Source organism: Telmatherina bonti (genome assembly GCF_933228915.1).
Source record: "Telmatherina bonti genome assembly, chromosome: 18".
Lineage (NCBI taxonomy): Eukaryota > Metazoa > Chordata > Actinopteri > Atheriniformes > Telmatherinidae > Telmatherina > Telmatherina bonti.
In genome coordinates, this window is record NC_136616.1 from 39003823 (window position 1) to 39026363 (window position 22541).

General features: G+C 44.7%; 1 protein-coding gene across 1 annotated transcript in view; it reads right to left on the reverse strand.

Annotated features, from left to right (window-relative positions):
- The window catches only part of LOC306769399 (phosphatidylinositol 4,5-bisphosphate 3-kinase catalytic subunit alpha isoform), a 62228-nt gene that overhangs the window by 35977 nt on the left and 3710 nt on the right, over positions 1 to 22541 (reverse strand). Inside the window, exons 2-14 of the mRNA XM_079257983.1 lie at positions 16118 to 16246; positions 12372 to 12475; positions 12121 to 12283; positions 11837 to 12046; positions 11664 to 11731; positions 7315 to 7443; positions 7195 to 7248; positions 7005 to 7114; positions 6766 to 6907; positions 3612 to 3697; positions 3002 to 3107; positions 2772 to 2924; positions 2569 to 2700 (exon numbers count right to left, since the gene is read on the reverse strand). Coding sequence (XP_079114109.1) covers positions 2569 to 2700; positions 2772 to 2924; positions 3002 to 3107; positions 3612 to 3697; positions 6766 to 6907; positions 7005 to 7114; positions 7195 to 7248; positions 7315 to 7443; positions 11664 to 11731; positions 11837 to 12046; positions 12121 to 12283; positions 12372 to 12475; positions 16118 to 16202 — 1542 coding nt within the window. The 5' untranslated portion in view covers positions 16203 to 16246. The remainder of the gene's footprint in view (positions 1 to 2568; positions 2701 to 2771; positions 2925 to 3001; positions 3108 to 3611; positions 3698 to 6765; positions 6908 to 7004; positions 7115 to 7194; positions 7249 to 7314; positions 7444 to 11663; positions 11732 to 11836; positions 12047 to 12120; positions 12284 to 12371; positions 12476 to 16117; positions 16247 to 22541) is intronic.

The window sequence follows — 22541 nt, forward strand, 5'->3', positions numbered from 1 at the left end:
GACATTTCCTGATACACTGAGCTTCTTTCTTTTTCTCTTTATCGCTCTCTTTTATCCCCCCCCCCCTTTCTGTCTTTCTTTGTCTTTCTGTCCTCTTCCCCCCACACAGCAGAGGCAGATGGCTGCCTGTCCTGAGCCGGGTTCTGCCGGAGGTTTCCTTCCTGTTAAAAGGGAGTTTTTTCCTTCCCACTGTCGCCAGTGTGCTTGCTCAGGATGGGAGATTGAGTTGGACTCAACTCAATCTGTTGGTTTCCTTATATAGGCTGTTATGAATTGGCCTTCATTATGTTTTCCCCTCTGTCTGTAAAGCGTCTTGAGATGGCATTGCCGTGATTTGACGCTTTATAAATAAAGTTGAATTGAATTGTAGAGAGGGAGCTCGTGAGGAGAGTTGTGTTATGTGGTATGTATGTGTGTATGGGGGAGTATGTGAGTGCAGAGTGTCCTCTGCCTGCGGGGGTGGGGGGTGGGGGGGGGGGGGTCGCCTTGTGGTTCTTGGAGCCCTGGGGTCCACGCTCTGTCTGCCTTGGGCAACCGGTGCCCGGCAGGGCCAGTTCTTGCTGGTCCAGGCCCGCTGGGGCCTGTTCCCCCTGACTGCATTGGATTACGGCTGGGGCTCCTCTCCACCACTGCCTGGGTGGGTGCATGGCTGGTACATGTACATGCATTTATATCGGCAAATGCATATGGGTGTAAGTGCGTATGTATATGCATATGTCTTTCTTTCTCTATGAGGTGTTTCTCCTTCCCTTTATCCTTCTGTCTCTCTTCTATCCTCTCTGGTCTGGTCCAGCAGTAGAAACTCTGTCTTACAATTATTCAAAATGAATAGAGAAATAAAATAAGAATCCAGAAAATCAAGGGGATCATCATACTCGTAATGCTTATCCTGGCAAAGTAAATTTGCTCAGCAGAACACAGCATCCAGACCATCATTCTGCTTGCTTAAATGCTGGACAAGACACACACACACACACACACACACACACACACACACACACACACACACACACACACACACACAAAATAAGAAATAAAATCTTACCCATATTAGTCTATCTGTTATTCTTCATTTGTAAAGAAAGCATCAATCAGAAATCACCACACAATCTGCCACTGCCGAGCGTCTTCCACCTGCTCTGTTTTCAACAAATATATAAACTAGAGCTATTGTTTACCTCCAGCCACGACGTCTACACATGTTTCTAAAAGAAAGCTAGCTACACCTGTTCATTTCAGATGCTACAGTGCAGCTAGCAGGCCACAAGGAGCACAGGGATATCAGCTCCAGTAAGAGCAGAGGAGAGGGGCTCTGTAATACCAGGATTATTCCTTGTCATTGTTTTCTGGCATAAAAGATGGGCAACATGTGGAACAAGTCAAGTCTATCCTCTTTCTTAGGGTGATTGCTGAGATTTTCAGTGAAAACCTCTTCCTCTTCCATTTTAGTTGAATTTTCATTTTGAATAATGAGCCAGGTACTGATGGGTTTCTCATCATAAATGTTAGACCTTCTTTGACACAATGGCTGACTGTGGCACAATGCAATTCCTGCTGGTGGTGAGAAAATCTGCCAAAGTTCAGTTGTTCTGTCCGTTTTTTGGAATCATGTAACATTAAGTTTGTTACATCCCCCATGACAAATGACAACTTTCTTCTTACGCTCAAAGCCGCAAGAACAGGAAAAAGTCTGTTCATCCTGCAGGAGAAGCATTGTCTGCAGCAGGGTGGGGGTCACTGCAGTGGCTGAAATCAACAGGGTTACTTCATAATTAATAAGAAAGCTCATCTGCAGCAGGGCGGATTGAGGGGTATGCAGAAGCATGAAACCCAAATAATTTCTATCTCTACAGACTATCTCAGAGGCTATTCAGCATTCTATATTGTGCCTGCGATAAGCTCTCTTTAACAAAGGAACAAAAAGAAAATTCTAAATAAATAAGAATCTGGAATAGATTAAATGTGAAAATGGTGTAATGTCTGTGTTAGATTTACAGATTTACAGGATGTTTTTTTCTGTTATTCAGCCATTACTTTCAAGTTCTGAATTTTATCCATTGTGATTTACATCGAGTTTATGTGATAACTGTCTCAACAATAACATAACCATAAACAGCTTTCATATTTTTGTTATGATCTGTTGTATTGTCAATATGGATCAGAGGCCTGTTTGACAAAGGAGGTTTACCAAACTCAGGGTTCAACTCAGAGCTCAAACAGCTAGTTTAAGCAGCACGGTGGCATAGTGATCAGCACCGCAGCCTCATAGAAAGAACATAGCTGGTTTGAGGGTGATTTTTCTCCATTTAAACTAACCATTTAACTTGTATCAGCAATGTGGAGGTAAACTGTTGAACATGTCTCACCACAAATGTCCATCCAATCACAAAATACTTCTTGGAGACCAACGATAAGAAAGTTCTGCCAGCCCGATGTGTCAAAAACGGTCTTCTAGTACATCCGCAGACAGAATAAAATAATGTAATTTTCTTCTCGAGAACAACAAAAAAGTTCTCACTTCTCACAGTTTGTTGCAGGAGGGTTAGGGGTTAAAGGAGGAAAAGTTACCAGTCCTTGGCAGTAGTTGTAGCCCAGTTCTCTGCTGATGGTCCAGTTGGCATGTTCTTCAATCTGCTGCTCGTCAGGAAATACAACCGTCTGGTTAAACCAAGAGAACTCCAGCTCCACACAGGGAGTCTCCTGCAGACCGCATGATCATCCATCAATCGTCAGTCACTTCAACAATGATAAGCTCATGTCTGCAGAGGTACCTTGTTGGGGTTTGAACTGGCAACTCCAATGGGATTGAGAAGGTCTTCTAGGCCATGAGGGACTGGCCAAAGACTGAGAGCCACTTTCCCAGAAACCAGGATGTCCTGGTAGTCAAAGAGGTTGACATTCCCCCATGCCAGAGGACAGTGCTCCTGAAGAACATACAAATGGGTCACGGAAATGGCTTCAAACATCTACTGATTCCTTCATTATGTCCTTTCTTTATTACCTCCTTAGCGCCTTTCCTCCCCTTGACAGAGCAAATAGAAAGACAGAGTCTGGCTGACCGAGGAAGATCCGCCAAGTAGATGTCGTAGGTGAGCCACTCATTCCACCTGTAGAAATGTACACACAACAGAGTTTTTCATCAACAAAACTGCAAAGAAAGTGCTCCAGATTGAAATTGTCTTAAAACACAAGGAAAATCCTGTCTATGTGAAACATGAACAGGAATCATTTGGTGACGTCTGTCACGTCATTTTGCTTTTGTGCACTCAGGTCCTGTTTACAGAGTAATGCTGTCAGTGAAGACATACCCATCACATACACAGTAAACCGCTACACCTCTATACAAGCAGTGGTTACGTCCTTAAGTCTGACGGAGATGTCATAGACATGTTGAATGTTGTTACAAGGTTTCATCGCCCTCTACAGGCATGCAATGCACACTACATCTTTCCACTCTTATTCCATTTTCAGTAATTTTCATTCCCAATGTTGTGTAAACGCATTTTTACCCAAATACTAAGAGGGGGAAATTAGGTAGGAATATGGTGTAAACAAGGCCTTAGACAGGTGGCCAGGTAGTCACAGCTGTGTGTTTTCACTGAGTGTGTTACCTGGGATTTGAACAGGGAACTCTCTGTGTGTTGACGTTATCACAAAGTGGCTCTCCCCCATGATAGATACCTGTCCTTACATAAATCTGCACAAACACATAAAACACAGAAATATATGTGGACATGTGACTCACACAGGTAAATACACGATATTGCCTAAAGTATTCAATGCTCAAGTGGGCAATGACAGTGAGACATGGAGGGGCGTGACTGGGAGGAATTGCCTGATTCATGGATCTGAACCCGAGTGGTGTTTTGTTGTTGGACTTCTTTGCTCATCATTGATTGTCCATTATTGAGCATAAAAATGTCCATACTTTATGGACACTCTTATGTTTAATAATGGACAATGATACTGCAGGTGCACCTGGCATCAGGACACTCTAGGCTGCAGTTTGATGATTGACTTTGTAATTGTATCGTCGGACCTGTGACCACATGTACCTTTGGGTGAAGAGGGGGGCAGAGCTTCAACTGATCACCACCTGGTGGTGAGTTGGCTCAGATGGTGGGGGAGGAAGCCGGTCAGATCTGGCAGGCCCAAACATGTTGTGAGGGCCTGCTGGGAACATCTGGCAGAGTTCCCCATCAGAGCTAGCTTCAACTCCCTCCTGGGACTCCTGAGACACTGGGGAAGACCCAGGACACACTGGTGGGATTATATCTTTCAACTGGCCTTAGAATGTGAGGCAGGTCTGGACTTCCCTGCTAAGGCTGCTGCCCTCGCGACCCGATCCCGGATAAGCAGCAGAATGCTCTCTTCAGCAGCTCTTTCACTCCTTCACTCAGCGAAGGCGGATGCTTTTTTTCTTTCCTCCTGTTTCCTACCCTCTCTCCCACTCTGGCGTGCAACTGTCTGACTCGGAGCCTCTTTTTTACATCTCTTTACTGTATACTCAATTTACATCATGGATTTGATCGGCTGGTCTCTCAACGCAATTAATCAAATTTTCTCAACTTGGAGATCGGGCAGAAGGGAGCCTGCATGTCCTGAGGGGACGCTTCCGGCTGGATACGTTCAGGACTCATGGGCCAGGTGGAGACTGATATGTCTGGCAGTTCTGTCCTCTGAGGATGTGGAGGATGTTTACATCTTTGGATTATTGCTGATCAGGATTCTGCTGATTGGCGCTGGTGGAGTTCTGATCTACCTGAAGACCCGTGAGATTCTGACAACAACTGGTAGGTTGCCAGAATTCTGTAACGGTAAGCGCCAAGCTAGCAGTGCACAGACTCTTGCGTTGACCGGACTCGACCGTAAGCAGGATGCCAGTTTGGCTCATACTGGTCATTTGGCCGAGGTCCCGGAGCTGGTCCGCAGAATCGATAACAACATGGAGAAGATGTCTGCTAGAATTGGTGGAAATTGACCCCCCCATTCGGCTGTCTGGAGCTGCCTGCCTGAGACCTGCTATGGACTCAAGGTCAAGGGCAAATCGTTTTCCTCGCCTGGAACCCAAACAACAATCATATCTGGATTTGGCTTCCCAGCGGCCTTGGGCCAGCGCAACCCCCCCGAGAACGGAAGAAGAGATGTTCACAGATGCTCTGTCCCCCTCCTCATCTACCCCCAGCCCCCTCCCACATGACTCACCGCCTCCCTGGATTTTGTGTCTTGTCTGAGTTTGTGCTTCAGTGTATGAGGTTTTTACTCTGTCTCTTTGTACTGCGTCATCTGTGACGCGGCCTGGAGTTACATGACCTTTTTTCCCCTCGACCCCCCCACCCCCCATTATCCTAATGTATCTCTGTTCTTATGATATAAGGCGGCGCCGGAAAAACTGGCTGCGGGGCCTAAGTTCAGTTTGGTTCTGTATTCTTCTTTTGTCATTAATGTTAACATGTCTGAATGGACGAGCTGGCTTGAACTTTGAATTTCCCCTCGGGGATAAATAAAGTATCTTTGATTTGATTTGAAAAGGGATAGATGGATATTTGCTCACCTGCTTTTGCATACATATGAACTTACATGACATTCTGAATCCAAAAGCTCTAATATGATGCTGGCAACCTTTGAAGTTATAACACCTTCAAGTTCTCTGGGAAAACTTTCGCCAAGGTTTAGGAATGTGTTTATGGGAATTTCTGGCCAGTCTTCCAGAAGCACATCTGTTGAGGGCAGGATCCTGTGCAGTTCAGTCAGGGTTTTCCCACACCAAACTGGCTCATCATCTCTTCATGGAGTCATGGTATGAAGTCATGTTGGAACAGTAAGGAACATCCTCAAACTCTTCCCAGAAGATCAGGGACGTAAAATTGTCCAAAATCTCTTAGTATACTGAAATATTCAGAGTTCCTTCCACCGGAACTAAGAGGACAAGCCAGCTCCTGAAGACCAACTCCACACCATCATGTTAGTGATTGAAACGGCTGTATCAAATTATTGGAATGGATGAGTGAATACGTTGATATGTGACTCACACAGGTAAATATTTTGCACTGCATCCAGAACACCATGGTAACACCTGTGTTCAACCAGACTTGCAGCAGCTTAAACAGCACTTATCTATGATGTTCCAACTGCTTGATTTCTTGATTATATTGTTCTCACTCCCACATGTATGTTGCTTTGTAGAAAAGCATCTGCTAACGACAGTAGAATAGAATAGAACGTGACTCAATCAAGTGAATATGTTGATATGTGACTCCACACAGAAACATGACCATATGTAACTGAAACATCTCCACAGACACGTCACTGAGAAATAAACCGACAAACCAAATCTACCTGTTTTTAACAGATCACATTGGATGAGGAGACGAGAGCACATACAAGAAGAAAACCTGAGAAGACAGAGTGACAGGTTGTTTATATAAATAACACTAAAAGACAGACTGAAGACAGGAACTGTGGACAGACAATAACGGCTTTAACAGGCTGAAGATGAGCTAATGGCAAAGACTTCTCTGGATCCTTGTCTCTGTAGTTCTACCTAACCCAGGAGGAACAAACAGGTCTGTCGACACACACAGTCACCCAAGACAAAGACAGAAACAATGACAAGAATAAGGGACAGAAAGAAGACACACAGAGAACAGACAGCATGAACAGATTTGGGGCAGACAGAGGCCAAATGTAGGTAGAATGGACTGAAACTACAAAGTGCCAGACAGATCAACACTGTGGACATTCCAGATATTGAGGAGAGAAGACCTTGTCGATGTCCCTGATGTTGACATTGACGTAGGTGGCACACAGCAGTCGGACCCTGAGCAGAGTGTTGAAGGCCCAGAGAGAGCGAGGAAGAGAACCGTCCCCTCCTCCTGGACACGGAGATGGTTGTGGAGTCCTTCGACTAGAACATAAACATCATGTCACCTGGACACCTGCAACACACCTGTACCTGCTCTTGTTTGGTTCTGATGCTTATGTCTAGCAGACTGCCTACGTACCTGTAGGAAGGTGTGACAAAGCCAGATGCAGGGAGCTGAGAGTACAGACTGTCTTTGGACACAAGCATCAGGTGCGGAAGACGTCCCACGATAATGCATGAGCGAATGTACTGTAGACAGATGATAGGACAGGTGGAAGTAATCAGATCAGTGCAGTGGAAAGGTGAAGGTTTCAGAATGAAGGGGTTACCTTGTACTGACTGAGAGGGAACTTCTCTAACAGGTACTCATCGCAGCCACACACCTGACGGATACAAACAGGTGAGCCATGCAGACAGGTGGGTATTCAGACTACAGGTAAAACCTGTACCTTCAGGATGTACTGGCCCTGGTACTCCTGCACACACAGACGGAGCTGCTGAGGTGACAGGTGCATTGATCGGCTCTTCTTCCTGATGGATTCAGCAATCAGTTGCTCAGGTAAACTATCGTGGTTCACCTGGACACAAAGAAACAATTTCAGATCTGTCAGATGCCTGCAGTGGGAGGAAGATCCGAAACTCTGACACAGAGTCTGTCTGTCCTCGAAGACCACGACCCAGAGAGGACACGCACCAGCAACTTCACTCAACCACAAACAACTTTACACAACGAACTACTAATCGAGACTCTGGGGACCCTGAAATGTCCCTCATCCTCATTCTCATCCATCCATCCATCCATTAACCCAAAGAGGACACTCCACCCTTTTTTTTGGGGGGGGGGGGGGGGGGGGGGGGGGGGGGCTTGGATTTTGAGGTGCTGATTGCATTGCTTTACAATAGCCTGTGAATCACTGCAGTGTTAGCTGGAGATCACAGTTCCATGAAGTCAATAGAACCACATAATCAGAGACCCAATCCTTCAGCCACCAAACTGAACCTTTTCAATTACACAGCTGGTTATAAAATGATTTGTGAAAAAGGGCAGCTTTGCAGCAGTCCAACGCCTCTTGGAAACTAATCTGACTTACTGCCAACAATGTGGACCAAGGTCTGGTACTGGTCTCAGTGGGACTGACCATCCCTTACCAGAGCATCTGGTACCCCATACTTCCAAAGCTCTTCTCAAAGGACTTCCAAGGGCACACATTTGAGGACTCTCTCCAAAATCAAAAATGCAAATAAAAACTGCATGTGTGAAGTCTCTATGACCCTGCAGAGTGCGTGGAGTTGGTCCACTGTTCCGGGAGGATGAAAACCCACTACTCTTCCTCAATTCCTGTTCTCCAGGACCACCGGCAAGATCTTAACTGGGAAGATGGTCATTCTCCATAGTTGGAATTCATATTCCAGTTTCCATTCTAATAGAGTGACCATCAATTCAATTCAATTCAATTCAACTTTATTTATATAGCGTCAAATCACGGCAATGCCATCTCAAGACGCTTTACAGACAGAGGGGAAAACATAATGAAGGCCAATTCATTACAGCCTATATAAGGAAACCAACAGATTGAGTTGAGTCCAACTCAATCTCCCATCCTGAGCAAGCACACTGGCGACAGTGGGAAGGAAAAAACTCCCTTTTAACAGGAAGGAAACCTCCGGCAGAACTCGGCTCAGGACAGGCAGCCATCTGCCTCTGCTGTGTGGGGGGAAGAGGACAGAAAGACAACAGACAACAGGAACTGCTACTCCCGGCCAGGGAGACCTGCTGAGACAGGAGACATACATGTTAATGATGCAACACTGTTATTGGGGGGGGGGGTAAAAGAGAGAGATAAAGAGAAAGAAGCTCAGTGTATCAGGAAATGTCCCTCAGCAGTCTAAACCTATAGCAGCATAACTAAGGGATGCTAACCATCCCTAGCTGTAGGACTTATCAAAAAGATAAGTCTTCAGCCTAGTCTTAAAGGTGGGGAGGGTGTCTGCTTCCCTAACACTAACTGGGAGCTTATTCCATAAGAGAGGGGCCTGATAACCAAAGGCTCTGCCTCCTGCTCGGCTCTTTGAGACTCTAGGAACCACAAGTAAGCCTGCAGTCTGCGAACGAAGTACTCTGCTTGGTATATAAGGAACAATGAGGTCTTTGATATATAGAGGTGCCTGGTTGTGGAGGGCTTTATATGTAAGGAGAAGGATTTTAAATTCTATTCTAGATTCAACAGGCAGCCAATGAAGAGAGGCTAAAACTGGAGAAATATGATCTCTCCTGCTGGTTCTGGTCAGGACTCTGGCTGCAGAATTCTGGATCAGCTGAAGGATTTTCAGGGCATATTTAGGACAGCCCAGAATTAGAGAGTTACAGTAATCTAGTCTCAAAGTAACAAAAGCGCGAACCGGTTTTTCTGCATCACTCTGACACAGAATGTCCCTAATTTTGGCTATATTACGTAAATGAAAGACGGCTGTTTTAGTAACAGAATTGGTCCAAGTACAGAACCTTGAGGAACTCCATGACTTACTGTAGTTTGTGAGGAGGACTTGTCATTTACATGAACAAACTGAAGTCTATCAGATAAATATGATTTAAACCAGCTTAACACTGTACCTGTAATTCCAACCACCTGTTCTAGTCTCTGTAACAGAATGTTATGATCGACTGTATCAAATGTAGCACTAAGATCAAGCAAGATAAGTACGGACACAAGTCCTTTGTCTGAGGCCATAAGAAGGTCATTAGTAACTTTCACCAATGCTGTCTCAGTGCTATGATGAGCTCTAAATCCTGACTGAAACTCCTCGCATAAATTATTTCTGCTCAGGTGGGCATGTAGCTGAGCTGAAACTATTTTCTCCAGAATTTTGGACATAAACGGGAGGTTAGATATAGGTCTATAATTTGCTATCACCTCTGGATCCAGAGATTGCTTTTTAAGTAAAGGCTTGATTACAGCAGTTTTAAATGATTGTGGTACATATCCTGCCACTAAAGACATATTGATAAGATTTAGTAGTGATGTATTAATTAAAGGGAAAATGTCCTTAAAGAGGCTCGTTGGGAGAGGGTCTAAGATACAGGTGGATGGTTTAGATGAAGCTATTATTTTAGTTAATTCAGAGGGTTGGACAGGACAGAAACTATTTAGACACAAGTCAGATCCTGGTTCTAAGGATGCTTCAGAGACCACAACAGGCTCAACATTATAGGTAGAAGGAAGAATATTGTGGATTTGATCTCTAATAGTATCAATTTTATTCCTGAAAAAATACATGAAATCATCACAGCTAAGTGAGAAAGGAATACATGGCTCCACAGCGCTCCGGCTCCTAGTAAGCCTAGCTACAGTGCTGAAAAGAAACCGAGGGTTGTTTTTGTTTTCCTCTATCAATGATGAATAATAAGCTGTTCTTGCCGTACGTAAGACTTTTTTGTATACAATTAAACTTTCTTTCCAGGTTAAGCGAGACTCCTCTAGTCCTGATGAACGCCATCTGTTTTCCAAACGCCTTGATGCCTGTTTTAGAGCTCGAAGCTGGGAATTAAACCAGGGAGCCTTCATAATCTTATCTAATTTCTTCTTCTTTAGGGGAGCAACATTATCCAAGGTTGTACGCATTGAAGCTGTTATAGTATCAGCATGTTGATCAATCTGAGCAGGAGTAAGGCTTAAAGGGGGACTCTCGGTCATGCTAACACATGGTAGAGGTGAAAAAATTGATTCAATTGATTGTTTAAATTTTGTAATATTATTGTCTGATAAACATCTACTATAGTAGAATTTATTTTTGGTCAGTGAGTAATCAAATAAAGTGAATTCAAAGGTTAATAAGAAGTGATCGGACAAGACAGGGTTTTGAGGAAATACTTTGAGCTTATCAGTCTCAATACCAGATGTTAGAACCAGATCAAGAGTGTGACCATGAGAGTGAGTGGCTCCATGGACATTTTGTGAAAACCCAATTGAGTTTAGAATAGAGCTAAAGGAAATGTTTAAACAATCATTTTCAACGTCAACATGAATATTAAAATCACCTAGTACAATGACCTTATCAGTAGTCAGCACTAACTCAGACAAGAGATCAGAGAATTGGGTCAGAAACTCGGAGTAAGGTCCAGGTGGGCGATACACTAATGCTAAAAGGAGCAGTTTCTCTCAATTCCATTTTGGATGAGATAAATTTAATGTCAGGAATTCAAAGGATTTATAGTTAGTTTTGTGCTTAGGACTAATTAAAAATTCTGACTTAAAAATAGCTGCAACACCTCCTCCTCTGCCTGTAGTTCTAGGAATGTGAAAGTTTAAATAGTTAGCTGGCGTAGCTTCATTAATACTAACATAATCCTCTTGCTGTAACCAGGTTTCCGTAAGACAGAATAAATCAATGTGGTGATCACCTATCAAGTCATTGACTAATAAAGACTTATTTGGGAGGGATCTGATATTCAGTAGGCCACACTTTATTGTCTTATTTTCAGATTTTATTAAATCCATTGTTTTTATTTTTATGAGGTTTTCACGATTAACCCCAGAAGTGTTTTTGTGTTGTTTAATTCTTACTGCTGGGAAGTTGTATAAGGTCGGAATGGGGTTTTGGGTGGGCGGCGGCAGTCTGGTAGTCCAGTAGCACTGTTCAGGATTTTCATGTAATGTAGCAGGGGTGTGTCAACCAAGACAGTCTCACAGTATCCAGCGACACTGTGTTGATGATGCCCTGACTCCCCTTCCTTTGCAAACAGAAATGTCAACATCTTTATTTCCTCTGATACACTTTGCAGCATGGACCTCACACAAACCTTCAACGTGTACTTCTGTTTGGAGTTAGATGGAGACACAATTACCCAGATGGTCACAATCAGCCGCCCTGCACAGAGAGAGGTAAGTGGAATCAAACAGGTCTGGACAGGTAGACATCTGCAGAAGGACAGGTACATACAGCCATTTACAGGGAACAGAAGTGTTTCAACACCTTTGTCGAGCTTGCTATAGATGTGTGGGGGTAGATGGGGGCTGGACTCAACATTAGGGGGGTAAACGTATAGTGCCTGACTGTGGGCCCCCCCTCCCTCCCTCTCTTCCATGGCCTCTCTGCACACACTGAGTATGGAGCGACGAAAGTCCTGGATCTCTGGGTCCTTCATCATCTCAAACTCGCACACCGGCATGCCAATGGCAAACCCTGCAGGGTGACAGGGTTAGTCTGGAGCATAGGGGTTACAATCAGGACATATCTTGGAAGGAGGTGGGTCTCACCAATCTCCCGGTTCAGGATCTTCTCCTCACGGTTTCCCAGGGGCTCAATAACCTTCAGGATTGGGTGAAAGAGTCGCAAATCACACAGACGCCGAGTCTCGTCGTAAAACTCCTCCCTTTCTGCCTCCTGGGTCACGCCTACAAAGATGTAGCATGACTCCTCCTGGATAATGACAGGTCAGAGGTCACCTAACATTCAGGTGGTGTGTAATAGTTGCAGTAGATGAAATTCCAGGTAGAGGTAGTTGTACCTGAAGCAGGTGGTAGAGTGGATACTTCCTGGCCTCTGAAAAGAGCTGCTGCTTAATGCTGATGAGGGGGGTTTCACGAAGGCACTCCAGACTCACCATCATCCCTGAAACACATCAACCACACACTGTAAATAAAAATGGGTGGAGCTTCTGGGATGCAGATTTCTGAAGAAAATATAAAAACAGGCAAAGAGTTGGAGGTGAGAGGGCAGCTGTGAGCTTGAGGATGGATGATTGACAGCTATCAAACTCCAACCTGCCTGTAGCTAAGAGCTAACTGAGCTAACCAGCTAATGGAGGTAGGCGGTAAAACCTAAATCACCATAGTTTTGCCACATTCTGCTGGATATCAGCAAACACACCTCTAATTATGCCTAATGTTCAGACTAAATTACTGTTAAAGGAATGAGTCCTCCCCAGTCCCCTTTCTCCCGCAGCTACCATGAAGGTAAACATGACCTATTAAAACCAAACCATTTTTTGTAGCAGACTAGAAACTTGTTTATTAAAATCAACTTTCATATTTATTAACATTACCTTATTTATTTCAGTTGTCATGTTGGTCATCTGTGGGGTTTGACTCCCTTTTATTTATTTATTTATTTATTTGGCTTGTTCAGGCATTTAAGCAAGCAGAACAATTATCTGGATGCTTGTTTTCTGCTGAGCAAATTCACTTTGCCAAGGAGCGCGGGATAAATATAATGATCCCCTTGATGTTCTGGATTCTTATTTTATTTCCCTATTTATTTAGTATAATTGTTTGTATTGCTGAACTGGACCAGAGAGGACAGAAGAGGGACAGAAATAGAAGAGAAGAGCAAACAAAGAAAAACCTCGGAGAGAGTAAAAAAAAAAAAGAAAGAAAAAAACCTACATACATATGCATATACATACATACTCGCCTATAAACACACATATCCATACACCTATACACATTGGAGTCATGTTCCCCTGCTGGAGGATGAAATCATCAACTGTCAGGAGAACCAGAAATGAACAAGTTATATCAGACACACAGAGAAAAAACCAGCCATTGTTAGTAAATGAACCTGCAGACGACTCATTGACTGTGTCACATGCAGAACATAGAGAGTGGAACATGTTCAGAGAAGAGAGATCATGCCCAGCCCACACAATGTGACCCCACCCACCCAAAGGCCAGGAGGACCCCAAGACCTGGGCAGCTAGGAGCTACCCCCAAGCACAGACCCCAACCGCCCCACTCCAGAGCCAGCCATGCACCCACCCAGGAAGCGGTGGAGGGGGGGGTCCCAGCCAGAGTCCCCACACAGTCAGGGGGAACAGGCCCCAATGGGGTGCTGGGCACTGGCCGCCCAGTGCAGACAGAGGGTGGTGCCCAGGGCCCCAATAGCCGAAGGCAACCTCCACCCCCACAAGCAGAGGGCCCAGTCCACACCAACGGAGCGCCAGGATCCCCAGACCACCACCAAGCGGCAGCCAGGCCACACCCTAGAGCACCAGTCATGCTCCCCGGGCACCAAGACCCCCCTAACCTCAACCACACACTCACACACACACACAACTTCATCAGTTTGCTCCTGCACACCATCATCTCTCTTTCCCAAAATGCACCTCTCTCATCCCTTCCTAACCACCATCCCTCCTTGCCCCCATACAAACTTACCACTACAACCTTCCCTTATACACACAACCCTAACCTCGCCCCATCCACACGCACACACAAATACCCACACACAGTCCCCCACAACCACACGCACGCTAAAACCCCCAACTCCCTTGGTCCCGGAGCCACAACCAAGCACCAGGACAAGGACCCGCCCACCACCACAGAGGCAAATCTAAGTCAGCTCGGCCCCTAAGGTGCAGGCCAACCCTCCCCCATTGATAGACAAGGGACAAACCTGTGGGACATACCAGAGCCCAGGACCCACGCCCAGCCCACCCTGCAGCAGCATGGCCGCCCACCATAGAGCCAAATCCTGCCAATCCTCTACCCCTCCCCCACCAGCAGCCCTGCCCTACCAACACAAGCCCACTCCAATCACTGACCCATGCAAGCACCCCAGGACCGGACAACTAGCCCCCCCCCCGAGCAGTGAAGCAGCCAAGATCCCCACCCCTGAGTCTGCCACAGACCCCCAACAAGCCCCCAACATTGGAGTGCAACACACTCCCTTTCAACTGTCGGAGGTTGTAGCTCAATATGAACTGACGAATACACTTCGTAGAAACACTGCAAACCTGTCCAGGTGTACCCTGCATATCACCTGCAGTGCTGGGAACATCTTCATTCCCCAATACACTCGACTGGAATCAGTGGCATGCAAAATCAATCAATTTATCAATCTTCTCAAAGAAAATGGTAAAACAGCATAGAAACAAAGTGGAAACAACAGAAACAGGGGAAATGTCACAGAAATAGTGAAAACTATCTGGAAACAGTAAAAATAAAAACAAAGCAGTAACAATAGCTGGAAGTCCATAGAGGCACAGTAACAAACAGTGAAAACACAATAGAAAACTCAATGGAAACTAAAAACAGCTATTATTGAAATAATAGCAAGTGTGAATGCCCATTTATTGAACTAAAGTGAATGATTTAAATGAAATAAGTATTAGAAATTGAAAAAAAATAAAAGCACAACTGATTTTTTTTTTGCCCACATTGGGATTCAACCCATGAACTCCTGTTTTCAAGCACACTGACTTACTCACTACACCACTAGTTCTCTTAGTTGCACCTTGGAAACAGCATTTAAATGTTTTCCAAATGGGATGGGAACACCTTTTTTCACGTCCAGCAGGGTGTAATTAGCAGGATTGCAAAACATGTGTAAGGTTGAACTAAACTCCAGTAAAGATGTGAAAGACTTTATTGTTCAATGTGAAAAACTTTGTTTAAAGTGTTTCAGATTTATCAAAGTGTTGAAATGTTGCAGGTAGCTTTGTTGGAACAAATCTTCCATATTTAACTGGGACATTTGCAAATAAATTCCTTTGCTCCTTGAAGTGTGCAGCTGAGACCAATAGTTCACATGGAGCAGCCTGCAGAACTGCATGTCATCACACAAGCAACAGCTGACAAACTACAACAGAGCTATATGTTAAATGCTGTATTTGAACTAGTGCCTTGTATGTGTATCTGTGTACCGGTGCACAAAATGGACCAATCACTGAGCTGAATTCCGTTTCGTCCAATCACAGGAACAGATTTCAATAAATTGACAAAAACTTGAATAACTTAAAAAGTTTAAATGTTACAAAGACCAAAAGTCGTAGAAAATATCTCCTGAATGGGCTGAAGAGTTTGATACTTGAATGGCTGAAGTGAGACAAACAGTGACCAGTTGTGCAAACTTTCAGCAAGGTCCAATCTGCATTTGGTTGGAAGGACTTTCATCCAATCACAAGGCTGAATTTATTTTTACAAAATGCTAAATATCTCAAAAACTACAAAGATTTAAAATTTACCCTAACCCACATGTCCTGAAGGAGCAGCACAGTTCTGGATCTGAATGATTGAAGTGACTTGAACAGTGCAGGAGTAGTAGCATGGCAAAAACTGGCGAAATAATACTAAAAATGGCCGAACAGGATCTCAATGACAGAAATTAACAAAACAACAGAGACAAAAAAAAAAACCAAACAAAAAAAAAATAAATAAAAACCCCAGTTGTTAATCCAGAGGAAACACAGCAGGCACACAAAAACACAGTGGAAACACAGCAGACATTTACATTTGACAGAAATTGGCATCTCACCATTGGGGAGGCAGCAGTCCACCAGAATCCGGGGGGGCATCAGATGGAGACCCCATAGTTCACCTGATGATGGCCTGGGCACCATGGTAACCACCAGTCACAAAGTGGCTTGCCTCAGTGCAGCTCTACCTGTAAAACAAAGTTCCTGTTACTATTGTCCAGTGATTCCCAGTTTACATAAAAGTGTAAAAACATATAGATAGAACGTTAAAGAGAGTGGTCCATTCTGAACAGATGGTTCTGGGCTCAGATTTGGATGATGGGAGAGAATCAACGCTCAGATGGGAGAAAGCTCCAGAGCGACTGAAGGCAGTGGTGAGGCAGGTGGAGTGAATGGTAAGATGGAGGATGAAGATCTGAGAGTAGGGAGGGAGTAGTGACAAGGAGCAGGTCAGACAGGTAAGAAGGAGCCAGATTATGGAGCATCTGTAGGTGATGGGTGGAGAAGATGTAGAGCTGACATTCAGAGAGGGGGTTGGGTGGAGAAGATGTAGAGATGTGTGTCGTCAGCATAGGGGTGGAAGTTAACACTGTCTTCATCTTCATCTTCTGCCGCTTATCCAGGGTCGGATCGCGGGGGCAGCAGCCTAAGCAGGGAAGCCCAGACTTCCCTCTCCCCAGCCACATTTGCCAACTCTGCGGGGGGGATCCCGAGGCGTTCCCAGGCCAGCCGAGAGATATAATCCCTCCAGCGTGTCCTGGGTCTTCCCCGGGGTCTCCTCCCAGAGGGACGTGCCTGGAACACCTCACCAGGGAGGTCCAGGAGGCATCCTGACCAGATGCCCGAGCCACCTCAACTGGTTCCTCTCGATGCGGAGGAGCAGCGGCTCTACTCTGATCTCCTCCCGGATGACCGAGCTCCTCACCCTATCTCTAAGGGAGAGCCCGGCCACCCTGCGGAGGAAACCCATTTCAGCCGCCTGTATACGAGATCTCCTTCTTTCGGTCACGACCCACAGCTCATGACCATAGGTGAGGGTAGGAACGTAGATCGACTGGTAAATCGAGAGCTTCGCCTTCTGGCTCAGCTCCTTCTTCACCACGACAGACCGGCACAGAGTCCGCATTACTGCAGACGCCGCACCGATCCGTCTGTCCATCTCACACTCCATCCTTCCCTCACTCGTGAACAAGACCCCGAGATATTTAAACTCCTCCACTTGAGGCAGGACCTGACTTCCGACCCGGAGAGGGCAATCCACCCTATTCCGGCTGAGGACCATGGTCTCAGATTTTGAGGTGCTGATTCTCATCCCAGCCGCTTCACACTCAGCCACGAATCGCTCAAGCGAGAGCTGGAGATCACGACCAGATGAAGCCAACAGGACCACGTCATCTGCAAAAAGCAGAGACCCAATCCTGAGGCCACCAAGCCGGATCCCCTCAACACCTCGGCTGCACCTAGAAATTCTGTCCATATAAGTTATGAACAGAATCGGTGATAAAGGGCAGCCTTGGCGGAGTCCAACCCTCACCGGAAACGGATCCGACTTACTACCGGCAATGCGGACCAAGCTCTGACACCTGTCGTACAGGGACCGGACAGCTCGTACAAGGGTGTCCGGTACCCCATACCCCCGGAGTACCCCCCACAGGAGCCCCCGGGGGACACGGTCGAATGCCTTCTCCAGGTCCACAAAGCACATGTAGACTGGTTGGGCAAACTCCCATGCCCCCTCCAAGACCCCAACGAGGGGATAGAGCTGGTCCACTGTTCCGCGACCAGGACGAAAACCACACTGCTCCTCCTCAATCCGAGATTCGGCTATCCGGCGGATCCTCCTCTCCAGGACCCCTGAATAGACCTTACCAGGGAGGCTGAAGAGTGTGATTCCTCTGTAATTGGAACACACCCTCTGGTCCCCCTTCTTAAAAAGGGGGACCACCACCCCAGTCTGCCAGTCCAGCGGTACTGCCCCCGATGTCCACGCGATGCTGCAGAGGCGTGTCAGCCAGGACAGCCCCACAGCATCCAGAGCCTTAAGGAACTCCGGGCGGATCTCATCCACCCCCGGGGCCTTGCCGCCAAGGAGCTTTTTGACCACCTCAGCGACTTCAGCCCCAGAGATAGGAGAGTCCACCCCTGAGTCCACCAGCTCTGCTTCCTCATCGGAAGACGTGTTGGTAGGATTGAGGAGGTCTTCAAAGTATTCCCTCCACCGACCCACAACGTCCCGAGTTGAGGCCAGCAGCTCCCAATCTCCACTGTACACAGTATTGATGGAGCACTGCTTCCCCCTCCTGAGCCGCCGGATGGTGGACCAGAACCTCCTCGAAGCCGTCCGGAAGTCTTTCTCCATGGCCTCGCCGAACTCCTCCCATGCCCGAGTTTTTGCCTCGGCGACAGCCGAAGCTGCATGTTAACACTGTATTAATGGAATATGTGGCAGAGGGGGGGAACATAGGAGACAAACAGAAAACTGAGGCCAGTGGCACACCGGCCGTGACGGGGAGTAACAACAACAAGTGAGAATCCAGATTCCTGTAAATCATCTATCTCAGTGAACCTCACTGTTAATTCAACAAGAGCCGCACTCAATATACTAAGACAAGAAGAGAGTCGCCACCCCCCATGAAAAGCGTTCCCACTGTACATATCCTGCTACGTTGCCAAATCAGTAACATTCATCTTTTTAGCAACGAATGGTTATCCTAAATATTGGACGGAGTAATGACATTCTTATGCAACAGTATATGGTGAAAATACAATAATGCCTCCAGAATGTGGGCGTTTCTTTTTCAATACATATATAGAGCTACCGACAGAGCAGCTCTTTGGTGGATTTCGGTGCAGCTGAAATTAGCCAAAACTGGCAACTCTGACAGGGTCAGTTAAAGCCGTTACAACAGTAAAGTTTCTGCAAGCAGCCTGCAGCTCTTATTTGTGGAGAGAACTGCACCATTGAGGATCATAATGACTTGTTAATCACAGTACTGAGAACCGGTTCTTTCTATCTTATTAATTTGCATCGATTCACTCAATAACGTGAATCCCCTATGGGCATGCCCTATGGGCATTCACATTATTAAGATCCTGTTCTTTATTATTATTCCGGATTATTCCGCCAATTTTTGGCTCGCTACTCCTCCTACACATTTCGAGTTTTCAAGTTATTCAAGTTTTTGTCAATTTTTAAAATCTGTTCCTGTGATTGGACAAAACAGAAAATGCAGCTCAGCAATTGGTCCATTTTGTGCACCAGTACACAGTTACACATTGGTATACATGGGTTCAAATCCTGTCTTGAACATTGTACACCGTGATAGTATGTTAATTATGCACACACAGTGCTGTGGACTGATCCGATCAAAGAGCTTTGATTTTGGCTTTGGCTGCAAACTGTACAATTTAAGTGTGGGCTGTCTGCACAAATAAGATAGATCCTGTGCAATGTCTGTCCTCAAAAATTTTGCAATTAATACAAAGGGTTAGTTCAAGGTAAAAAAAAAAAAAAATGCAGAAATGACAGTGAAATAGTATAGTTTTGTTGTTCACATTGAACAAAGTCTTTAACTGATTACACAAGCAGTTCTAAATGGTTTTCTGCAATGATTAATGTAGTTTAACTACTGACTTCAGAATTTTTGTTAAATTTACAAACTATTTAAAATAATCTTTGGCGTCTTGACAGCACTTCAACCTCTCACATCTTTTTGCAATTCTGCTGATTACACACTGGTGGCAAAGGCAATCCCATACCAATGGCAAAAAATATTAGCGCTCCTGCCAGGGTGTGATGAAGAACTGTTGTGACAGTGATAAAATGAATTGCCTCTCATTCAAAAGGTTGTGAGTTCAAATCCAGGAGCTGAATCTTCATTAATCATATCAGATGGTTGTACTTCTCCTAATGCTTATGTTTATCTATATCTAATAAATCTTGTGTGCTACTGCACACGTTTAAATCTTAAGCTCTTTTGCCGATTACACACAGCAGGAAGTGTAAAAAAAACAAAAAAAAAAAAAAAAACATTCCCATTCCAACTAGAAACAACTATTATTGAAATAATACCAACTGTGAATGCTCATTTATTGAACTATGCTGAATGATTGAAATGAAATTGCATAAGTATAAGAAATTGAAAGAGAAAGAACAATACACTATTTTTAATTGCCCCACATCGGGATTCAACCCATGAACTTGTTTTGAAGCACACCGACTTACTCACTACGCCACTAGTACTCTTAGCTGCACCTTGGAAAAAGCGTTAAAAAATGTTTTCCAGTTGGGATGGGAACGCCTTTTTTTCCATGTCCAGCAGGGTGGAATTAGCAGGATTGCAAAAACATGTGCAAGGTTGAACTAAACTCCAGTAAAGATGTGACAGACTTTGCTCAATGTGAAAAACTTTGTTTAAAGTGTTTCAGATTTATCAAAGTGTTGAAATGTTGCAGGGAGCATTGTTGGAACAAATCCTTCATATTTAACTGAGACATTTGCAAATAAATTCCTTTGCTCCTTGAAGTGTGCAGCTGAGACCAACAGTTTACATTGAGCTGCCTGCAGAACTGCACGCCATCACACAAGCAACAGTCAACAAACGACAACAGAGCTATATGTTAAATGCTGCATTTGAACCCATGCCTTGTATGTGTACCTGTGTACCGGTGCACAAAATGGACCAATCACTGAGCTGATTTCCATTTTGTCCAATCACAGGAGAGGATTTTAATATTTGGCAAAAATGTGAATAACTTGAAAAGTTTACATGTTAGAAACACCAAAAGTCATAACTCAAATCTCCTGAATGAGCTGAACGGTTTGATATCTGAATGGTTGAAGTGAGGCAAATGGTGTAGGAGGAGTAGCGTGCCAAACACATTTTGCAGGAAAGACAATGGGGATGGGAACTTGATGAACCGGACACTGCAAACTGGTGCAGAGCTCTGAAACCCTGTTGAAGCAGTTTTCAGCTCATTATGCAAAAACTGACCAATGGCAGAGCTGAATTTTTACAACATCCAATGCACAGTGGATTTGAAAGAATTTCATCCAATAACAATGCTAAATTAATTTTTGCAAAATGTTACCATAAATATCTCAAAAAATACAAAGATTTGAAATGACGAAAGTCATAGCACACTTCTCCTGAAGGAGCTGCAGGGTTTAAGATGTGAATGGCTGAAGTGACTTGAACAGTGTAGGGGTAGCATGCCAAAGTTTGGCGGAATAATAAGAATAATAAAGAACCGGATCTCAATTACTGTGAATGCCCATTGGTATACATGGAACAGGTTCAAATCTAGCCCGACTAATTGTGCACCATGACGGTATACCAGTTGTTGCATACAGAGTGCTGCGTACCGTTCCATCGGAGTGCTTCAGCTTCAGTGCAGTTAATGTGTGGACTACATGCACAAAAAGTTAAGGTCTGTGCAATGTCTGTCTTCAGAAGTTGTACAATTAATATAGACTGTGTATTTCAAGTGAAAATAGAAACAGTGGAGATGCAACAGTTACAAATTAAATTTTTATTACAATGCTTCAAATGAAACAAAGTTGTCTTTCCTGCAAAACGTTTGAAACGCTACTCCTCCTAAACCTTTTGTCTCACTTCAACCATTCAAGTATCAAACTCTTCAGCCCATTCAGGAGATATGTGGTGACTTTTGGTCTTTTTGGTCTTTGGCATTCACAGATGGTTTTTCTAGTTTAGATAGCATTTTCAGAAAACCAGTGGCTGCTTCACGAGCCGCAAATCAAGAGTCAGTGAGCCACATGCGGAGCCGCAATAAAGAACACTGATATATCTAAACAAATAACATCATAGTCGGTGGGCCGAGGTCGCATATCAGCTTTAGTTTTGAAGACTGGAGTGAGAAAAGACCTGGATTTGTAACATTTTTAAGCTAGTTTTTTCTTAATTAGGTCTTTTTGGAGGCATTCGTAATTATGGCAGATTGTTTCCATAATCATAACTTAAAATGAGTTAAATGTACAGGCAAACACCCCAACTCACCAAGTCAGTTGAACCAATGGCACCACTAGGTGGAAATGAGGTGGGCACATCCAAAACGCTAAAAATCCCAAGCTAAAGAAGCAACTCCTATGCCCACAGGAAAGTATTAAAGTTGCTTGACAGTGCCAAACATCTGGAAGTCACAACGAGCCACGTGTCACACTTATGGTGTTTTTGTTTGATTACCCTGACTGTAGCAGCTCCTCCATTCAGTGTATGTTATTGGTGTTACTGTGATGTAAATAGCCAGACAGAGACAATGGAAAGAAATCAGATCATCTACTGTATGTGTCATCGTTTGAAGAAGAAGAATTAAAAGAATCAGAAACTGGAGTTTGATTGCTCTGGAGGAGTGAGCTGGCTTTGAAGGGATGGTGATGATTGTTGGCAGGTGTGTGTTTGTCTGGTGACCTGGTGCAGCTGTGCTTTGAGAGGGAGGACAAGCTGATTGAAGGTGGAGTCA